Genomic DNA, 17,425 nt, shown 5'->3' with positions numbered 1-17,425 from the left:
ACTCCCCGACGCGTTAGCACATGGCTGCCAGGTCCCAACACCCTCCTGCTAATGGGGACCCCAGACTTCGGGGAGCCACCGAGGGGGCTGGGGGCAGAGGGTCCCCACCACAGGCTCCTACACTCTGCTCCTGGTCCTGGCAGGGTCCCCAGCCCGTGGGCTCAGCCCCATCCCCACACCGAGCTGGACCCCAAATCTTCCCGTTTCACTGGGAGCTCCCACAGCTGGGGAGGCTGCACCTGGAGGTTGCTGGGGATCCTCACCCCTTCCTGGCGGGGTCAGGCCGCAGGACAAGGGCAGTGCCTCTCCTGATACCCTCCCCAAGCTGCTCTCCCGGCTGGTGCCACAGCCCCCAGCCCAGCAGCCCAGCGAGGAGAGCCCAGGCATGGCAAACCCCATCCCGTGCCCAGCTCCTGCAGCAGCCACACGGACACTCAGAGAGGGCTTATTCACAAGGGTTTATTCACATCCAGCCGCCGCCCGGCGCGTCCAGCACGGCTCCAGGTGCGGCGGGCAGCTCTTCCTGCATTGTCCCGAGGCTGCAGGGACATCGTGGGGCTGCGGGTGCCCCAGGCCCGGGGACTCATCTGGGCTGTGGTGGGAACAGAGCCTCCAGCAGCGAGAGCAGGTCCGCAGAGAGATCCTGGGGAGCAGAGACGGGCAGGGTGAGCAGCCAGCCAGAGTGCAGGCAGGGCTGGGGTCGTGGCAGTGGCAGCCCACCCTCTGAAAGTGCTCCTGGGCAGGACGAGCAGGACTACGGACCCCATTCTGTCCCCGCTAACGGGATCCCCACAAACAGGAGGGAGGGAAGCACCAGGAAAATGGGGCAGGCTGGGGGATCCACCTGACCCGCTGCACGGAGCAGGGCTCACCTCTCCATTGCCCACCCCAGACACGGCTGTTGTTACCCCAAAACCAGTTCCTGCACTGCCCACACCAAGAGGAGGGGGGTTGATCCCCGCCCCATGCCAGCCCCATGCCGAGAGTGACCCCAATCGCCGCCAGCACGTACCTGGGTGACTGTCCCTGTGCCCACGAACTCTGACAGCACCAGTCCCGTGTCCAGGGCATCACCGGGGAGATCCGGGGGGGCCGCAGCCCCTGCCGAGTGGGGAGGGGTCAGCCAGGGGGACGCACTGGAGGTGACAGCCTTGTTCAGATCTGAGGAGGTCCCCACTGCGGGCAGGTAGGGGGGTGGCGCCCAGGTCTGCGTCTGGATGTTGGAAACCCCAAGCAGCTCTGGAGGGGTCCCGGTTGCAGGGATGTAGGAGGGAGACCCCCAGGTCTCCATCCCGATATTCGGACCCCCAAGTACATCTGGGAGGGTCGCTGCAGCAGGGGTGTAGGGGGGTGACCCCCAGGTCTCTAGCCCCATCTCCGGAGCCCCGATCAGCTCCGGGGCAGTGCCCGCAGCAGGGCTGCAGAGGGGTGACCCCCAGGCGCCCGTCCCCACGCCGGGAGGGGTCCCCGCCACTGGAGGCGACCCCCAGCCCGCAGCGCCGGGCGGCGAAGCACCCCGGGGCACGGTGTCCTGGCAGCACCCCAGCCCCCGGGGGCACAGCGGGCAGTGGCGGGGGGCCGGCGCCCCCCGGCCGAGCCCCAGCAGCGCGGAGAGGTGCGCGATGTAGCGGGTGGCGAGGCGCAGGGTCTCGATCTTGGTCAGGGTGTGCCCGGCGGGGGCCAGCGCGGGCGGCAGGTAGTGCCGCAGCCGCAGCAGGGCCTGCGCCAGCCGCCGCATCCGCAGCTTCTCCCGCTCGCTGGCGCTCTGCCGCGGGACCCCCGCGCCCCCGCCGCCCCGCGCCCCCTTCCTGCCCCGCGGCCGTGCGGCGTGGCCCCGGCAGGGTCCCCGGGCGGCGGCGGGGGACGCGAGGCCGCAGGAGTCGGGCGATGCTGCGGGAGAGCTGCTGCTGTAGCCCAGCGGGTCCGGAGGGTCGCCCCAGCCCTGCAGCGCGGCGGTGGCGAGCAGCGTGCGGCCGTGGGCCATGGCAGCGCCGGAGGCTGGCAGCCGAGTGCCGCTGGCTCCCGGTCGCCCCGGCTTTATGCCGGCCCGGAGGTGTGAAGAGGCACCTTGGTGGCTGCAGGAGCAGCACTTCAAAGGCCGGGGGTCTGGGGGGGGCCGGGGCAGCGGCTGTGAACGCGGGGTGACGAATTTCACCCCGGAGGTGTGAAGCTGCTCGGTGCTGCCCCTCGGCCCCGCGCTGGGCTGGGACGGGGCTGGGACCCCCGCGGGAGCTGCATCCGGGTCTCGGTGGCTCTGCATGCGGGGAGCTGCAGTGGGGCTGCAGCACGGGCTGCACCGGGGTGCAGGGGGTGTTGTGGGGCTCTGATGGGGCTTCATGGGGTTTGCTGTGGATCTGAGGTGGCGTGTCCCCGTGTCCCCCTGCAGAGGACCCCAGACAGGGAGCTGTTCCTGTGGCTTTGCGGGACACCCCCAGCCCGGTTTGGGGTGCCGGTCTCCCAGCGCCCCTGACGGGCCCCGCAGGGCTGCCCGGTGCTGGCAGCGGCAGCGGAGCCCCCACGGGCCGCGGGTGTCGGGGCCGGGCCCGGGGCTGGGAGGAGCCCCCCCGGCGCGTTCCCAGGCCCGCAGGTGTTGGGGCCGGCGGGTGTGAAGGTTTCCCGGGAAACGGCCCCGCCGAGGCACGGAAAATCCATCAGGGAGCGAGGGGACACGGGCACGGCACGGCACACCCGGAGTCGGTGCGCACAGCCTGGGCCGGGGGTGCGTCTGGGGGCGCAGCACCCCCGAACTGGGTGTGCACAGCCCGCTGGCACAGCGGGGTGCAGGACACCCCCAAACGCGGGGTGCAAAGCCCTGGGGAGCATGAGGGGCACGGGATCCCCACAAATCTGGGGGGCACAGCTGAGGAGGGCACAGCTGAGGGGATACGGGGGGGCACAGCACCCCCAAAGCGTGTGTGCACATCTGAGCAGTGCCCAGCACCGATCCGGCCGCCAGTGCCAGCCCCGTGCCAGCACCCAGGCGCGGTCTGGGGGCACAGGGGTGTCTGGTGGGAGACCTGCACCCCTCGGCCCCGGCCAGCTCGGCCCCCTCCCCACTGCCGGCCCCCTCCTGGGTCGCATTAGCTGATGAGCTCCCGGGTAATGAGTTCTGCACCCGCCGCAGCCGCTTCCCACCTCCCTGTTTGGACAAGTGCTGGGCTGGGGCAGCGCCGGCCGCGGGGTCAGAGCCCCCGCCGTGTGGGGAAAATCTTTAATTGTAACTAATAGAAATAGTGTGTAAGTCTTGAGAATTCCTTCAGCTTCAGCCAAAAGCGCTGAGTCCTGTATTAACGTGTGCAAGTGGTTATTTTAGCTTTAAACACTGGGCCTGAGCAGGTATCTTGGCCAGACCACTGAGCTGGGATGTGTTCAAAGAGAAGAAATTTTTTTGGAGGTCTATGACCAAAACTGGATTAATTTGAGGAATGGGGTGTTCCCCAAACGAGCCCCAGAGACCCTCAAAAGACCCCTACTCTTATGTAAATAAGCTCCAAAAAGTTATATAAATATGCAAAAGCATTTGCGGGAATGTTTAGCCTCATGTGGGAATTTTGGGAAATGCAATTAATAACTTACAAAGATTTAAACTAGTCTGTAGCCAGCTTTGGTGTGTGTAGTAGGAGATAACCCCTGCATACCCAGCACTGAAGCAAAGCAATGCTGCTTTCTAATTCTGAAATTACAAGGTTAGAGGGTTTTATTCCCAACTTTTGGTGAAAACTGGACACCCTACAGCCCCTCAGCCCCATCCCTTCAGCCCCTATCAATGGAGCAGGGTGCAGGGCTGGACAACACGGCCAGGGCACCACGGCAGAGCTGAGGCAGTGCCCAGCCCAGGCTGTGCCCTGGGAGCCCCCAGCCCTGCTGGGACCCTCCAGGGCACATCCCTGCCCCCGGGCATCGCCATCCCTGCTCTAGCACCTCCCGGGGCAGAGCCCCGTGTGGTGTCCGGAGTTCGTGCTTGTCCCTCTGTCCGGGACGGGCACAGGGTCAGTGCCCAGGGCTGTGCCTGGTAAGCACCTGCCAAACCGCCCCCCCACCTGCCGCTCTCCCTCAGCCCACCCCACGGGGTCCCGTGCCCCCGGCCCCTCCAGACTGTGGCATCCACCCCGGTGCACCCCAGTGCCCTGGGCACCCCCAGAGCAAGCAGGGACAGTGCTCGGTGGGTCCCCAGGAGCCCTCGGCTGATCTGGAGCCGTCCGGGGCTGCATCCGCGGCACTGCGGGGACAGGAGCAGCACGGCCAGAGCGGGGATGTGTCTGGGAAGGGAGCGCCCCCCAAAACCCGCACACCCTGTACACCCTGTACACCCTGTACACCCCGCACACCCTGTACACACCGGGGCTGGGCACAGGGCAGAGGGCACAGGGCACAGGGCACGCAGCTGCGGGCACTCTGCCGGGTGCCAGGGCTCGGGCCCGGCTCTGGAAGGTCAAGTCCCGGGCTGGGCAGAGCGGCTGTGCGGGGAGCGGCGGTGCGGGGCGAGCCGGTGCTGCTGCGGGGCTGGCGGCACGTTAGCATCTCTCACGGCCGTGTGAATGGCTCTCCACACACTTCCCAGCGCCGGCAGGGCCAATTAAGGAGCGAAGGAGTCAGATCCGACACCTCTGCAAATGGGCCCGGCATTCCCAGGCTCCTGCCGCCCGCCCGGAGCGGGGCGAGCCTGGGGGAGCTCGGCACCTCCAGGTGGGCGCGGGGGCATCGCCCGCACCCCCGCCCCAAATAGAGCCGGGGTTACCCCCAGATGGGGCCAGCAGAACAGCCCCCAGCCATGGCCAGACACAACACCGCCCCAGAGGAGCTTGGGGGTCCAGAGATGGGGTTAGACACCTGGGGTCACCCCTCTACACCCTGCTCTGGGATCCCTCCAGAGCTTCAGAGGATTCCCAGCTACAGCGCCCTGGAGCCTCCCCACAGATGAGCCACAGCCAGGGGTGACAGGATGGCAGGACTGATGGCCTGACCCCAATCCCCACCTGCCTGGGGGTCCTGTCCCCTCCGTGTGCCCAAGGACAGCCCAGGTAGCCCATAAGGGACACTGGGGGTCCTGTCCTCTCCCCGTGCCCAAGGACAGCCCAGGTAGCCCATGAGGGACACTGGGGGTCCTGTCCCTTACCTGTGCCCATGCACAGCCCAGGTGAGCCCATGAGGGACACTGGGGGTCCTGTCCCCTCCCCGTGCCCAGGCACAGCCCAGGTAGCCCATGAGGGACACTGGGGGTCCTGTCCCCTCCCCGTGCCCAAGGACAGCCCAAGTTAGCAGGAGGGACACTGGGGGTCCTGTCCCTTCCCTGTGCCCATGCACAGCCCAGGTAGCCCATGAGGGACACTGGGGGTCCTGTCCCTTCCCTGTGCCCAAGGACAGTCCAGGTAGCCCATGAGGGACACTGGGGGTCCTGTCCTTTCTCTGTGCCCAAGGACAGCCCAGGGTAGCCCATGAGGGACACTGGGGGTCCTGTCCCTTCCCTGTGCCCAAGGACAGCCCAGGTAGCCCATGAGGGACACTGGGGGTCCTGTCCCTTCCCTGTGCCCAAGGACAGCCCAGGTTAGCAGGAGGGACACTGGGGGTCCTGTCCCTTCCCCGTGCCCAAGCACAGCCCAGGTAGCCCATGAGGGACACTGGGGGTCCTGTCCCCTCCCCGTGCCCAAGGACAGCCCAGGTTAGCCCATGACAGCCTGTCCCCCTGGCCCTGCCGGGCCCGCAGCTGCTGCCCAGAGCAGGGCCAGGCAAAGGGTGCTGTGCCGGTGCCGGTGCCAGTCCCCGAGCAGGGCCCAGCAGGAGCTCACACGCAGCTGTCAGACACCCGGGCTGGGCTGGCGTCAGCAAAGCCCCCGGGGCCACTTAGCACCAGGCTCCGAATAGCCCGGGAGGGCTCGGAGCCCCGGGCCTGGGCTGGGCCTGCCGCGGCCTGCAGGGCCCGGCCTGCCCCCAGCCTGCACAGCATGCCCCAGCACCAGGCTCCCCTGGGCACCAGGCACGTTTTATTTACACCCATGATTTATTTACACCCCGGAGTGCAGCGGGCCGAGCTGGGCCCTCCCGAGCCCCCCAGTTCCCGTGGCCATGGCGGGACGGGCTGCAGGGGTGGAGTGAGGGGAGCCGGGAGCGGGCCAGCTCCGTCCTGGGAGCTGCAGGCTGCTGCTCGCTCTGCCCCTCACTCCTCTGCAGCGCTGCTCTGCTGGCTAAACCATTCCCTCACGGCCGCCTGGTTCTCCTTCACCCAGTTGATGTTAGCCCGGGTCCGCTCCAGCGCCTGCTCCAGCGCCCGCGTCCCCGAGCCAAAGCCGATGTCCTCGTTGTCTTTCTTAAACTGCTCCAGCTGCCAGGCAGAGATGGGGCTGGAGCAGGCAGGGCAACGCCCCAGCAGCTCCCAGCAGCACCCCACACCACCCAGGAGCACCCCAATAGCTCCTGGGAGCACCCCAGCATCACCCCACACCACCCAGGAGTGCCCCAATAGCCCCCAGGAGCACCCCAACAGCTCCAGGCCGTGCCAGGGTCCAGCCTCACCTGCTGCAGCTCAAACTCTGTGGAAAAGCGCTGGGTCACAGATAAAATCAGGCGGGAGAAGGAGAAGGAGCCGCCTCCATACCTGGGAGAGCAGAAGTGTGCTGAGCCAGGGGGCAGGGGACGGGGAAGGGGCAGTGCCAGCCCCAAGGCAGGCACACAGGGTGTCCCCAGCCCCCCTAGTGCTCACTGGGTGAAGAGTGTCCTCCAGTTGCCACGGATGAAGTCCCAGACCAGGGGCTGCCCCACAACGTTGCTGGCAATGCTGTTGATGGTGGAGGTGGCATCCTGCCTGCGGATCTTGGTGGGGTCCAGGGTGTACTGCAGGTACCTGGAGGGGCACGATGGAGGGGTGAGGGGCTGGCAGGGCAGCAGACACCACGGGGTGGGTGATGGGCCGGTGGGGACACACCACAGTGCCAGCCAGACCCCACACGCACCGGTTCAGGATCCAGGGGTGGGGGCTGCAGGCGAGGGCTGAGCGGAGCTTGTCGGCCTCAGACACCACATGGGCCGCCTGGAACTGCTCCCAGAGGAAATTCCAGGCCTCCTCCCCACCCGTGGCCACCATGCTGCAGTAGATGGCTGAGCGCAGGTTCGGGGGGACCCTGTGGGGGCAAGAGCTGTCAGTGCCAGGAGCCCCTCGCCGTGCCAGCCCGAGCACACACACAGCACCAGGGATTCCGAGGACTCACGGGTTGGTGTTGGTACTCCGCCACTCTTTGAAGTAGCGGGTAGCCAAGTTCTGGCAGTCGAGGATACCATAGGAGCAGGCGGTGCTGATGGCATTGGCCTGGTTGTACCTGAGGGAGGGAGCCCGTGAGGGCTGGGCTCCAGCACAGGCTGTGCCCCCTGCCCAGGGCAGTCAGGGAGGCCCAGGGATCCCAGCCCCAGGGCCACGGCACTCACTGGGTCATCAGGTTATCATTGGAGGTATTTTGCCAGTTATTAGTGGTGCTGTTGTAGTGATCGAAGAGAGGTCTCACCTGCTTCCTCATGTATTTCTGAGGGCAAGAGGGAGTCAGAGGCACTGCCCCCACAGCTCTGTGGGGCAATCCTGGCCCCTCACCCCCAGCACAGGGGCAGCACTCACCGTCATGTTCCCAAAGAGCTCGCTGCGGTCAAACATCAGCTTGAAGTACTGCAGGTTGTTGAGCGCTGCCTGCCAGGGCATGTACTCCCTCTCCCGGCTCAGGAACAGCGTCGTGTCCAGAGCCAAGGTCACGTTGACGTACTTGGCCCTGGCAGGGGTGAGGGCAGCGTCAGCTCCCCAGCCCCACCGGCGCTGCCCTCCCCAGGGCACCCACCCCGCCCAGCCCCTCGCCCCGTGGCACCCAGACCACCTGGCAGGGCTCACCTGGCCAGGTTAAAGGCGTCGTCAATGATCTGGGCGCGGTTGATCACAGGGATGACCTGAGAAGCAAAGTCAGTGTCTCAGGGCAGGGTGCTGTGAGTGGGGTCTCCTCCACTGCCCTGAGCACCCCCTGTACCGTCTGGTCAGTGGCAAGCTGGCTGAGGAGCCGATCCCAGTTTTCCTGGTTGTAATTGACACGGAAGTAGCCGGTGACATCGAGGTTCAGCAGCAGCCAGGTGGAGCTGAGCGCGAACTCGCTGTTGGTGTCTGGGAAGGGGACAGAAGGCTCAGCCAGAGCTGCACCCCCTCTCACCAGGCAGGGCCAGGCTCAGCCCCGAGCGGTGCCATGGCAGCGGAGGTGGCAGCAAGACCCCCGCTCACAGCCAGGACACACCATACCTGAGACCCCTGTCAGCCAGTAGTTGCCCCTGCCTTGGCCAGTGCCTGTCATCCAGGTGATGGGGATGATCCAGGTGTAGCTGTGCCATGGACAGACAGGTGATGGGACTGGCCCTCATCCCCTGACCCCTCGGTTCCCAGCCAGCCCCCGCCACACTCACTTGAATTCAGAGGGTCTGTCCACAGTGGAGTTGGGGTCCAGCAGGAAATGTTTCTGGGTGACGGTGCCGTCGGCAGTGTTAACAGTGACCACAGGGAAGCCCATCTGCAGTGTCCAGCGGTCCATGATGCTGCTGATAGTGCCAGGCAGCTGGACGTTGTTTCTCTCCACCGCCTGTGGGGACAGCAGCGCCTCAGGCACCAGGGGCAGGGGCAGGGCAGCGTGGGGCTTGGCCAGGGCTGCAACCCTCAGCCAGCTTGTGTGACCCCGTTACACCAGGCAGCCCCCCAGAGCCAGGGCTGGGGGTGCTGCAGGAGCACCAGGCCCCTCCTACCTGTTGCAGGTGGGCCCAGAGGTCACTGTAGACGGTGTTGTTGTAGGAGAAGGTGTGGAGGTAGGACTGTAGGAGAGCACCAGGAGACACGGGTGAGCAAGGGCAGGTCTGGGGTGTGGGACACCCCTCGAGCACCCGGGAAGGTCTCTGCCACGGGATGCCCACCCTGCACTGGGCTTGCTGCCCTCCAGCACCAGCAGCACCTCACCTGCAGCCCCTCCTTGAAGATGTTCTCGCTGAGGAAGCTCGAGAGCATCCGCAGCACCGACGCTCCCTGCAGGGACAGCAGGTGAGAGAAGCCAGGGGCACCCCAGAGTCCATCCCACCCCAGGGACCCCCGTGCACACCTTGCTGTAGGCGATGCTGTCGAAGACTTCGCTGATCTGGGCTGGGGTGTTGATCTCCTCCTCGCGGAAGGAGAGCGGGTGGGAGCTGGCCAGGGCGTCTGTCGCCATCACATCGTGCACCTCATTCAGCACCATCAGGTCTTTCTGCAGAGGGACACCAGCAGCTGCCTCAGCCCTGCGTGCACGGCCTGGCACCAGGGCAGCTCCAGGGCCGCCCGCTCCCCTGCCTGCCCCCACGCCCATCCTCCCTGGCACTCACAATGTTCCAGCTGGGCTCAGCAAAGTCGGCACCCAGGTACTCCACGTACGAGGCGAAGCCCTCGTTCAGCCACAGGTCGTTCCACCAGCGCAGCGTCACCAAATTCCCAAACCACTGCAGAGGGCACAGCACTCCGTGAGCCGCCAGCCCCAGCCAGGGGAGGGGCCGAGGGGCGCAGCAGGTACCTGGTGTGCCAGCTCGTGGGCGATGACGGTCACCACCCGCTCCTTGTTGCCAATGGAGGAGAAACCATCGACGAAGAGCAGGGAGTTCTCCCGGTAGGTCACCAGCCCCCAGTTCTCCATCGCGCCCGCGTTGAAATCGGGGAGGCCAACCTGGTCTGGGGGTGGAGGGGAGTCCGTCAGTGCCCTGCTGACAGCAGGCTGGACCTTCTTCCCCCGGCAGTGGGCAGCTCAACCCAGCGCCCCGGGCACCCGCAGCACCCACCAGACTTTGGGAGCGGGTACGGCGTGTTGTAGTACTGCTCAAAGAAGTTGAGGATGGGGCCAGTGACACTGAGTGCATAGTCGCCCTGGCCCTCTGCGATGGCTTTGGGGCGGCCCCAGATGCGGATCTGCAGAGGAGGGATGCAGGACTCATCGGTGGCCCAGGCTCAGCCACCCAGGTGGGCAGGGGGTGCACCCAGCCCATCCTACCAGTGGACTCGAGGAGTTATTCTCCACATAGCTGAACGGGCTGACAATGAAGGCCAGAAGGTACGTGGACATCCGGGGGGTGGTGTCAAACTCAGTGACAGTCCAGGTCTCTCCATCAATAGTCACTGGCCTGGTGTCTGTGGAGACCAGAGGATCACCCCACAGCCCTGCCAGCCCCCCAGCCCCCCAGCGGGGCCCCCCCGCCCCACTCACTTTTGGCAGGCATGTTGGAAATGGCCGTGTAATTGGGGGGGTGGATCAGGGTCACTGTGAAGTTGGCTTTCATGGCCGGCTCGTCGAAGCAGGGGAAGGCTTTGCGTGCGTCAGGCGCCTGCATCTGCGTGGTGGCCACCACTGTCCTGGGAGCCAAGCCCATCAGTGCCCGGGTCCCTGTGGAGGCTGCGCCCCCCAGTCCCCTTTCTCCCATCCCCACTGGGGCAGCGTGAGGATGCAATGGGGGCACAGAGGTTTTACACACCCATCCCACAGTCTGGCGGGAGAGGAGCCCCAAAGCCAGCCCCGCGCCCTCCACTGCCCCGTGCCAGCCCCGTGCCCCCACTCCCCTTCCCACCACCACCTCAGACCAGCCCTGTGGCTTCCACCCCGTCCCCTGCCCTCCACCTACTTCACGCCTGCCTCGTCCGTGTATTCGCTGCGGTAGAAGCCAGCCAGGTCATCGGCCAGCTCCCCGGTGAAGCGGGTGGTCAGGCGGTACCGCCGGCCCGGCCGCAGGTTACTGGCCAGCCGCACCACAAGGTACTGCGTGGCAGTCTCCAGCCAGGTGCGGGTGATGACAGGGGCCAGGCCACCACCCACTACCTGCAGACTGGCAAGGAAGAAGAGGCCCTGCCTGGTGTAGTTCAGCTTGTTGCTGTGGATGAGGATGAGGTTGGTGGCTTCCTCGCACAGGAACACCACGCTGCTGTTGCCCTTGAAGATGTACATGCCGTTGGCATCAGGTGTCAGGTAGGGCTGCAGAGTCACCTCGTAGCTCTCCGGCTTCAGCGTGGCTGGTAGCCTCCATCTGTTCCAGGGGTCGCTGGGATTAGGAGTGGCAGTGGTGGCAGTGGTGGCAGTGGTGGCAGTGGTGGCAGTGGTGGTGACGCCAGGTCTAACCGTGGTGCCAGGCCTGACCGTGGTGCCGGGTCTAACTGTGGTGGTGGTGCCCACATCCGATGTCACCTTGTTCTTTTCCTGCGCGTACACCACCGAGAGCGCAATGATGGTGGCCACAGCGCCCACGGCCAGCACGATGGCCACGATGCCCACGGTCCTGCTGATGAAGAAGCCGGCTGCCATGGTGGCAGCAGGAGCAGCACTGACAGACACGGCGCTGGAGCAAGCACGGCTTTTAGCCTCTCGCTCCCACGAGGTTTATTAGTCCAAGTTAATGAGTGAAGGATTAAATGGCCATGGGGCTCAGGGTGATGGGGATGAGCTTTCCACCCGCCCGCCCCCCAGGCTGGCAGGAGCACCGACGCCCAGCGGGGGCAGAGCTGCCCGTGCGGGCTGGCACCATCGGGGAGCGTGTGCGGCACCCCCGGCGTCCTTCCCCTGGCCCTGCAAAAGGAGGGACAGAGCGGGTGGTCACACCAGCAGCCCATCCCCACCGTGCTGCAGGGCCCAGCGTGTGTCCCCATCAGCCGAGCCCAGATGCAGACTCGGTGTCACCCCGTTTACCCTCGAGTGACAGGGTCTGCGCCGCTGTCAGAGGGTCCATGCCACCCCTGCCTGCCAGGAGCACAGCTCACAGGCTGCCCCACCCAGGGAAAGCAGGGGGCGTGGGGTGCAGCACGGGAGAATGTAGGAGGGGACGGCCGGGAGCAGCTCCCCGTGCCCACAGCCCTCCCACAGTCCAAGGTCACAAACGTGGAGGCACCGGGATCAAACTCCACCGCTGTGAACCCAGCCCCCGTGGGCACATGTGAGGTCCCCACCCAGGGCAGGGAGGGGGGATGGCACATCCTGTCACGCACTGTGGAAGAATAGGAAGCCCTGTTCCCAAGATCTAATCGGTCTCTGCGTACGGAGATAGGGGCAGGTGCTTCCAGGAGCCACAGGTGGGGCAAAGAGCACGGCAGCATAAATGGGGTGCTAAGGGCGCCCTGCCCTGTCCCTGACACCCAGCTGCACCCGCCAGGGCCACCGTGCCTGGCAGGAACCACTCGGCTGCTGTTCCTGGGGATCCCTGTCAGGCACAGCCACCCCCCAGGTCCAGAGGTCACTGTGGCTCTCCCAGCCCCATCCCCACCTTGCCTCTGGCCAAGGGCTGTGGCCGGGAGGGCGGCAGGCGCTCTGCACACCCCCATCCCTCCCCACAGCCCCTCGGGCACAGCCCGCAAGCAGCCCCAGTGGCGGGCCTGGATGGAGTTAGCATGGGGTGAGACACAGCACCACTGCCCGGAGCCCCCCGGCGCCCGCAGGACTCTGACCCCACCCCAGACCCCTCCGGAGCCCAGCCAGCAGCACACGCATCTCCCACGTCCCACAAGCGGCACAGATGTCGGGCGTCACTCCCCACACCCTGACACACCCCCGGAGCCCTCCACACCGTGTGCACCCCCACAGACCCCCCCAAAGCCCCGCATTGCACAGGGCTCCATATGTGAGCCCCCCTGCTGGCCCCACACCCCACAGCCCCCCACAGCCCCTTCCCCCGCTTGGGACACCCCGCACACCCCGCAGAGTGCCCCCCTCACCTTCCTGTGCTCAGCCGGGGACAGCGAGGGGACAGCGGGGGACAGCGGGGACAGCGGAGAGAGCGGGGACAGCGGGGGGACAGCGGGGACAGCGGGGGGACAATGGGGGACAGCGAGGGGACAGCGGAGAGGGCGGGGACAGCGGAGAGAGCGGGGACAGCGGGGTCCCGCCCGCCCTGGTCCCGCTTCCTGCGCCCCGCGTGTGTGTGTCTGTCTGTCCTGCTGCCTGTCCTCCTGTCCTGCCCGCCTCAGCTCCCGCTCGCAGCTGCAGGGGAGGAAAGCTTCCTCCAGACTGCAGGGCAGGAACGCGGAGCTCGCCCCCTTTAACCTCCTGTCTGCCGGCTGGCGGGGGCACAGCAGGGGCGGCCCCACACCGCAGCCGTTCTGAGGGGAAGGGGCCGGGGCTCGGGAGCGCGCCCAGCAAAACCCGGCACCCATGGGTGCCACAGCCCAGCCCAGCTGGGGCAGGCAGCGGCCGGGGGCCAGCAGCCACCCCCGGGCCCCAGCCCCATCGCCACTCCGGGGCTGCAGGCGGCTCGGACGGAGCCCTGCCCTGCACAGCCCGTCCCGGGCCGCATCCCCGGGAGCAGGGACGGCTCTGGGGACCGGGACCGAGCCGGTGCTGCCCCTCTGGGTCACGGCCAGAGCCGGGCACTCGGCTCCCGCACAGCCCCCGGCCCCGCTCGGGAGGGGAAATGAGGCTGGGGGCTCAACCCGGCTCATCCCTGAACAGAGAGCGGGGTCACGGCCACAGTCACTGTCACGGCCACGGTCCCGGTCACGGTCACGGCCACGGCCACGGTCACGGTGCTCAGCCTCCCGTCCCGCAGCGCTGCGGCTCCGGCCAGCCCAGGACGGGGCGCTGGGGCCGGAGGTGTCGGCTGAGCCGGACAGGGGGGTGCAGGGGGAGCCGGACAGAGGGGGGACACTGCGGCCGGACAGAGGGGGGACACTGCGGCCGGACAGAGGGGGGACACTGCGGCCGGACAGAGGGGGGACACTGCGGCCGGACAGAGGGAGGGACACTGCGGCCGGACAGAGGGAGGGACACTGCGGCCGGACAGCGGGGGGACACTGCGGCCGGGGCCGGACACGGGCACTGCCCACGGCAGCGCAGCCCCGGAGCCCAGGCTGGCACAGAGCAGCCTGCACAGAGCACCGGGCACAGAGCACCGGGCACATTGCAGCCTGCAGCACCTCGCCAGGTCCCTCGCTACGGGCTGAGCCCGGAGCGTCCCCTCCGACCGTCTCGGTCCTGCCGGCTCCGCGTCCCAGCCTCAGGACACGGCCCGGGCTCGGTGGCTCACCTGCACCCTTCGCCTGCAAGAGGAGGAGAGGAGAAGGACGAGGACGAGGACGAGGACGAGGAGGAGGAGGCGGAGGAGGAGGAGAGCCAGCGGAGAAGAGCACGCAGCAGGTTGCCCGGCTTCCTGACCTCCAGGAGCGCTGATGTGGCCAGTGGCCAGCTCGGGAAGGGTTAAGCTGCAGGGAGGGGAAAATTCCTTCCAGGCAGAGTCACGGTTTCCCTGCCAGGGGAAGTGAAGGCAGAACCCGGAGCACAGCTGGGGAGCAGAGGAAGGGCCCCTGGCCAGCCCCAGGGGCTGGTGGCCAGATGAGCCTGGACCGAGGCAGGGGCGTGGGGCACAGGGCTGACAGAGCCCATCGGGGTCCCTGTGAACCCCAGGACGAACCCTGCTCCTCCCCGGCCTCAGGGGACGCCAGCCCCACAGCTCCCCACACCTGGAGAGCTGTCAGAGTGCTCTGCAGCAGGGAGAGGCAGGACTGGCACAGAGTGACCTGGGAGAGGGCAGGACTGGCACAGGGTGACCTGGCACCAAAGACCCAAAGCTGGGGACGCTGCTGTCACAGCCTGAGCAGGGCCATCACCTGTCCTTACCTGCTGGGAGCAGAGGGTGCAGCCAGGCACCCTGAGCCCCCCGCCCTCCCCTGGGGCATCTGGGGCCCCCTTTCCCACCCCGGGGTCTCCACCAGCCAAAAGCCCCCCAGGAGAGCTGCACAGACCCCCAAGCCCCCTGCCCATCCAGCAGCACCCACAGCAGACACAGACACGGGTTCAAGGGCAGTTTATTGGGACACAGGGACACACTCCAGCAGCCCCAGGGACAGGGCCTGACCCTGCCCATCCCCCAGGTCACTCAGCCCTCCTGCTGCCACACCCTGCTCCAGCCTGTCCCCCACACTGTCCCCAGGGCACACAGCAGCTCCCATGAGTGACCCCCACCCAGCTGGGGCCCACCACAGAGGGCAGGGCCAGGGCAGGGGACAGCCAGGCTGGGAGGGGGACAGAGCCAGCACCACAGGCACACTCTCACCACTGGGAACCCCAGGAATCCCAGAAGAGGCAGGAGCCAACTCCTCCCCACAGCAAGGGGAGGCTGCACTCCCCAGGGACAGGGGGAAGGAAGGGCACCCTCCTTGTTGGGGGAGCAGAACTGAGCCCAGCTCCAGCAGGAGGGACCCCCAGCCCCCCTCTGAGCCCTCCCCTTGGCCAGCACCTGCCCTGTGTGCCCCTTGAGCCAGGGAGCCCAGCTCTGCCCTGCTCAGCAGGCAGCCCCGCTCACATGAACTGTGACAGGTTGGGCACTTTGATGTTGATGTCCCCGATGTTGATGTTGCGGGGGATCTCGGGCAGGTTGATGTTCTTCACGGCCGACACCGCGCGGGAAGGAGCAGCTGAGAGGCCGCCCTGGGGACAGAGGGACCGTGACACGACCCCACCAGTGCCACCCACAGCCCCTGCACAGCCACATCCATAAACCCTCCATGGCCTGGGGCCATTACCCTCGGCAGAAGAGCCATCTCCACACTCAGCAGCTCGCTGCACTCCCGGGCAGGGACGTGCCCAGCCCATCCCCAGGGCTCAGGCAGGCAGGAATACCCTGCACAGCCCTGTCCCCCCGTGGGCCATCCCCTGGCAGCTCCTGCAGGGCACAGCCACGGTGTCACTGCTCACCTCTGCCTTCTCCAGCTTGCCCTGGGCCTCCACCTGCGCCACGATCTCGTTCATGTTGGTCTCCAGCACCATCCCTCCGATCACCATCTCCTGCAGGATGTGGTGGACCTGCAGGGAGGGAGGGAGGGGACACTGAGGGCCCAGTCCTGTCAGAGGCCAGCACCTCCCCAAGGGACACAAATGTACCCCTGATCCCCCCCCAGCACCTCCCCAAGGGACACAAATGTACCCCTGATCCCTTCTGAGCTGCCTGGAGAGCAAAAGGGCGGCCAAGAGGAGCCCCAAAGTTTCACTCAGCACCTGTATCCCCACTCTAGAGGACACCCACCCACCCCCTGGGCATACAGCAGCCCCTGAGCAGCCACATGTGACTCATCCACAGCCTGGCTGTGCCCCCACACATGGCCAGGAGCCAGGTCACAGCAGGAATGTGTCCTAGGGATGACCCCAAGGCAGCAGGGTCCTCACTGGGCAGGACACTTGTCCCCAGGAGCTCCTTCTCAGAAAGCCTGAGCCTCTCCAGTGTCTCTCAGGAAGGTTGGGACTGTGGCACTGGCACAGCAAAAGCACAGAAGTGCCAAGGGAGCTCCTTTCCTGGGATCCCTGAGTCCAAGGATGAGCAGCCAGGCAGGGGCAGTGCAATCACAGCCAGAGTACAGAAAGGAACACTGCTGACTTGCAATCCCAGAAACTGCAATCAGCCCCAAGGCAACAGCCAGTCTGTGCCAGTGGCCACCACCACCCTGAGCTCCTGCAGCTGGCTCTGTTCAGCATTCCCTGCACAGTCAGCAGCTCCCAGCACAGACAGCAGCTAATCGATTTATGGTGCCAGTTTCACTTGTGTGAAAGAATACATGAACACCATGGGGTTATCAGATTGTTTTATGGCTTCAGAGCCAGCTGCACTTGTTACCACCTCGTGACAATCCTGGGGAGAATAAAGACAAGAGAGAACCTGCTCTGAGGGAATCCCAGTTGTGTGAGGTGATCCCAGGGCTCCTGGAGCAGCAGAAGGTGTGTGGGGTCAGCACAGCACAGGGTGAGCCCCCCAGCCCTGGAACCCCCATCCCACAGCCCCAGTGCACGCTGCAGCAGCTGGAGCAAGTGGCTCCCACAGCCAAAAAGGATATGGGAGCATCAGGAAATGTTCCTTCAAGACCTGGCTTCGGCCCAAGCTGGCTCCAAACCAGCAGGGCAGAAATCCTGAGCAAGTTTTGTTTTCCAAGCCAAAGCACAGCCCTTCCTGAGAAATCCGTGTCCCCTCTGGGACCCCACAGCTGCTGAGTGCAGCTCACGCTCCCCTCCAAGGTGGAAACACGACTGAGAACTGGGCACAGCCCCCAGAGCCTGCCCCTGTGCCCTGGGGCTGGGGCTCACAAAGCCACAGCCACGAGCACTGGTGTCACTGCAGCCTGAGCAGTGTCCCCTGCACCAGCCCCTGGCAGCAGCAGGACCCCAGACCCACCACAGCTCTGGCCCACGGCCCTCGTGCAGCAGGTGGTGCAAGGTGGAGCTTGAGGCAAAAAGAAAAACTGCAGAATGCAGCTGAAGCTGCAGCTGCAGCCCTGCCCAGGGGGGATTCACAGCCCTGTCCATGCCTGGGCATCCACAGGGACAGCCAGGCCCAGCAGGACACACCAGCTGCCAGCCCCTCTGCAGACAGACTCCCAGGAGCTCAGGAGCATCAGCACATCTGAGAAACAAACACGTGCCAAATGCAGAAAGAGACCAGAGCA

At 66.3% G+C, this 17,425-nt stretch overlaps 3 protein-coding genes across 4 annotated transcripts in view; all 3 read right to left on the bottom strand.

The window, feature by feature from the left end:
• Positions 1-448: 448 nt before the first annotated feature.
• Positions 449-2,923, bottom strand: LOC130257244 (nascent polypeptide-associated complex subunit alpha, muscle-specific form-like). Its single transcript, XM_056499577.1, has 2 exons — positions 1,013-2,923; positions 449-643 (listed from the first exon to the last, which is right to left on the bottom strand). The coding sequence occupies exons 1-2, from the start codon at positions 2,921-2,923 to the stop codon at positions 584-586; spliced, it is 1,971 nt and encodes a 656-aa protein (XP_056355552.1). The 3' UTR covers positions 449-583.
• A 3,036-nt stretch (positions 2,924-5,959) lies between these two features.
• On the bottom strand, positions 5,960-14,238 carry ANPEP (alanyl aminopeptidase, membrane). 2 transcript variants are annotated; one of them, XM_056499576.1, is made up of 21 exons: positions 14,023-14,238; positions 10,642-11,576; positions 10,230-10,375; positions 10,017-10,153; positions 9,808-9,934; positions 9,546-9,700; positions 9,361-9,474; positions 9,102-9,245; positions 8,963-9,028; positions 8,755-8,820; positions 8,422-8,594; positions 8,261-8,340; positions 7,998-8,128; positions 7,865-7,920; positions 7,601-7,748; positions 7,417-7,511; positions 7,203-7,310; positions 6,948-7,115; positions 6,698-6,838; positions 6,511-6,592; positions 5,960-6,319 (listed from the first exon to the last, which is right to left on the bottom strand). In XM_056499576.1, exons 2-21 carry the CDS (start codon positions 11,313-11,315, stop codon positions 6,155-6,157), a joined length of 2,976 nt encoding a protein of 991 aa, XP_056355551.1. In that variant the 5' UTR covers positions 11,316-11,576; positions 14,023-14,238; the 3' UTR covers positions 5,960-6,154. The 2 variants fall into 2 exon arrangements, with proteins under 2 accessions (XP_056355551.1, XP_056355550.1); XM_056499575.1 differs by lacking the exon at positions 14,023-14,238 and adding an exon at positions 12,716-13,010.
• Positions 14,239-14,784: 546 nt separating this feature from the next.
• The window catches only part of AP3S2 (adaptor related protein complex 3 subunit sigma 2), a 5,801-nt gene continuing 3,160 nt past the window's right edge, over positions 14,785-17,425 (bottom strand). Inside the window, exons 5-6 of the mRNA XM_056499734.1 lie at positions 15,690-15,797; positions 14,785-15,422 (exon numbers count right to left, since the gene is read on the bottom strand). Coding sequence (XP_056355709.1) covers positions 15,294-15,422; positions 15,690-15,797 — 237 coding nt within the window. The 3' untranslated portion in view covers positions 14,785-15,293. The remainder of the gene's footprint in view (positions 15,423-15,689; positions 15,798-17,425) is intronic.

This window comes from Oenanthe melanoleuca, chromosome 10, assembly GCF_029582105.1.
Source record: "Oenanthe melanoleuca isolate GR-GAL-2019-014 chromosome 10, OMel1.0, whole genome shotgun sequence".
In the NCBI taxonomy this organism is placed as follows: Eukaryota; Metazoa; Chordata; class Aves; order Passeriformes; family Muscicapidae; genus Oenanthe; species Oenanthe melanoleuca.
This window is presented reverse-complemented; position numbering and strand designations above follow the sequence as displayed.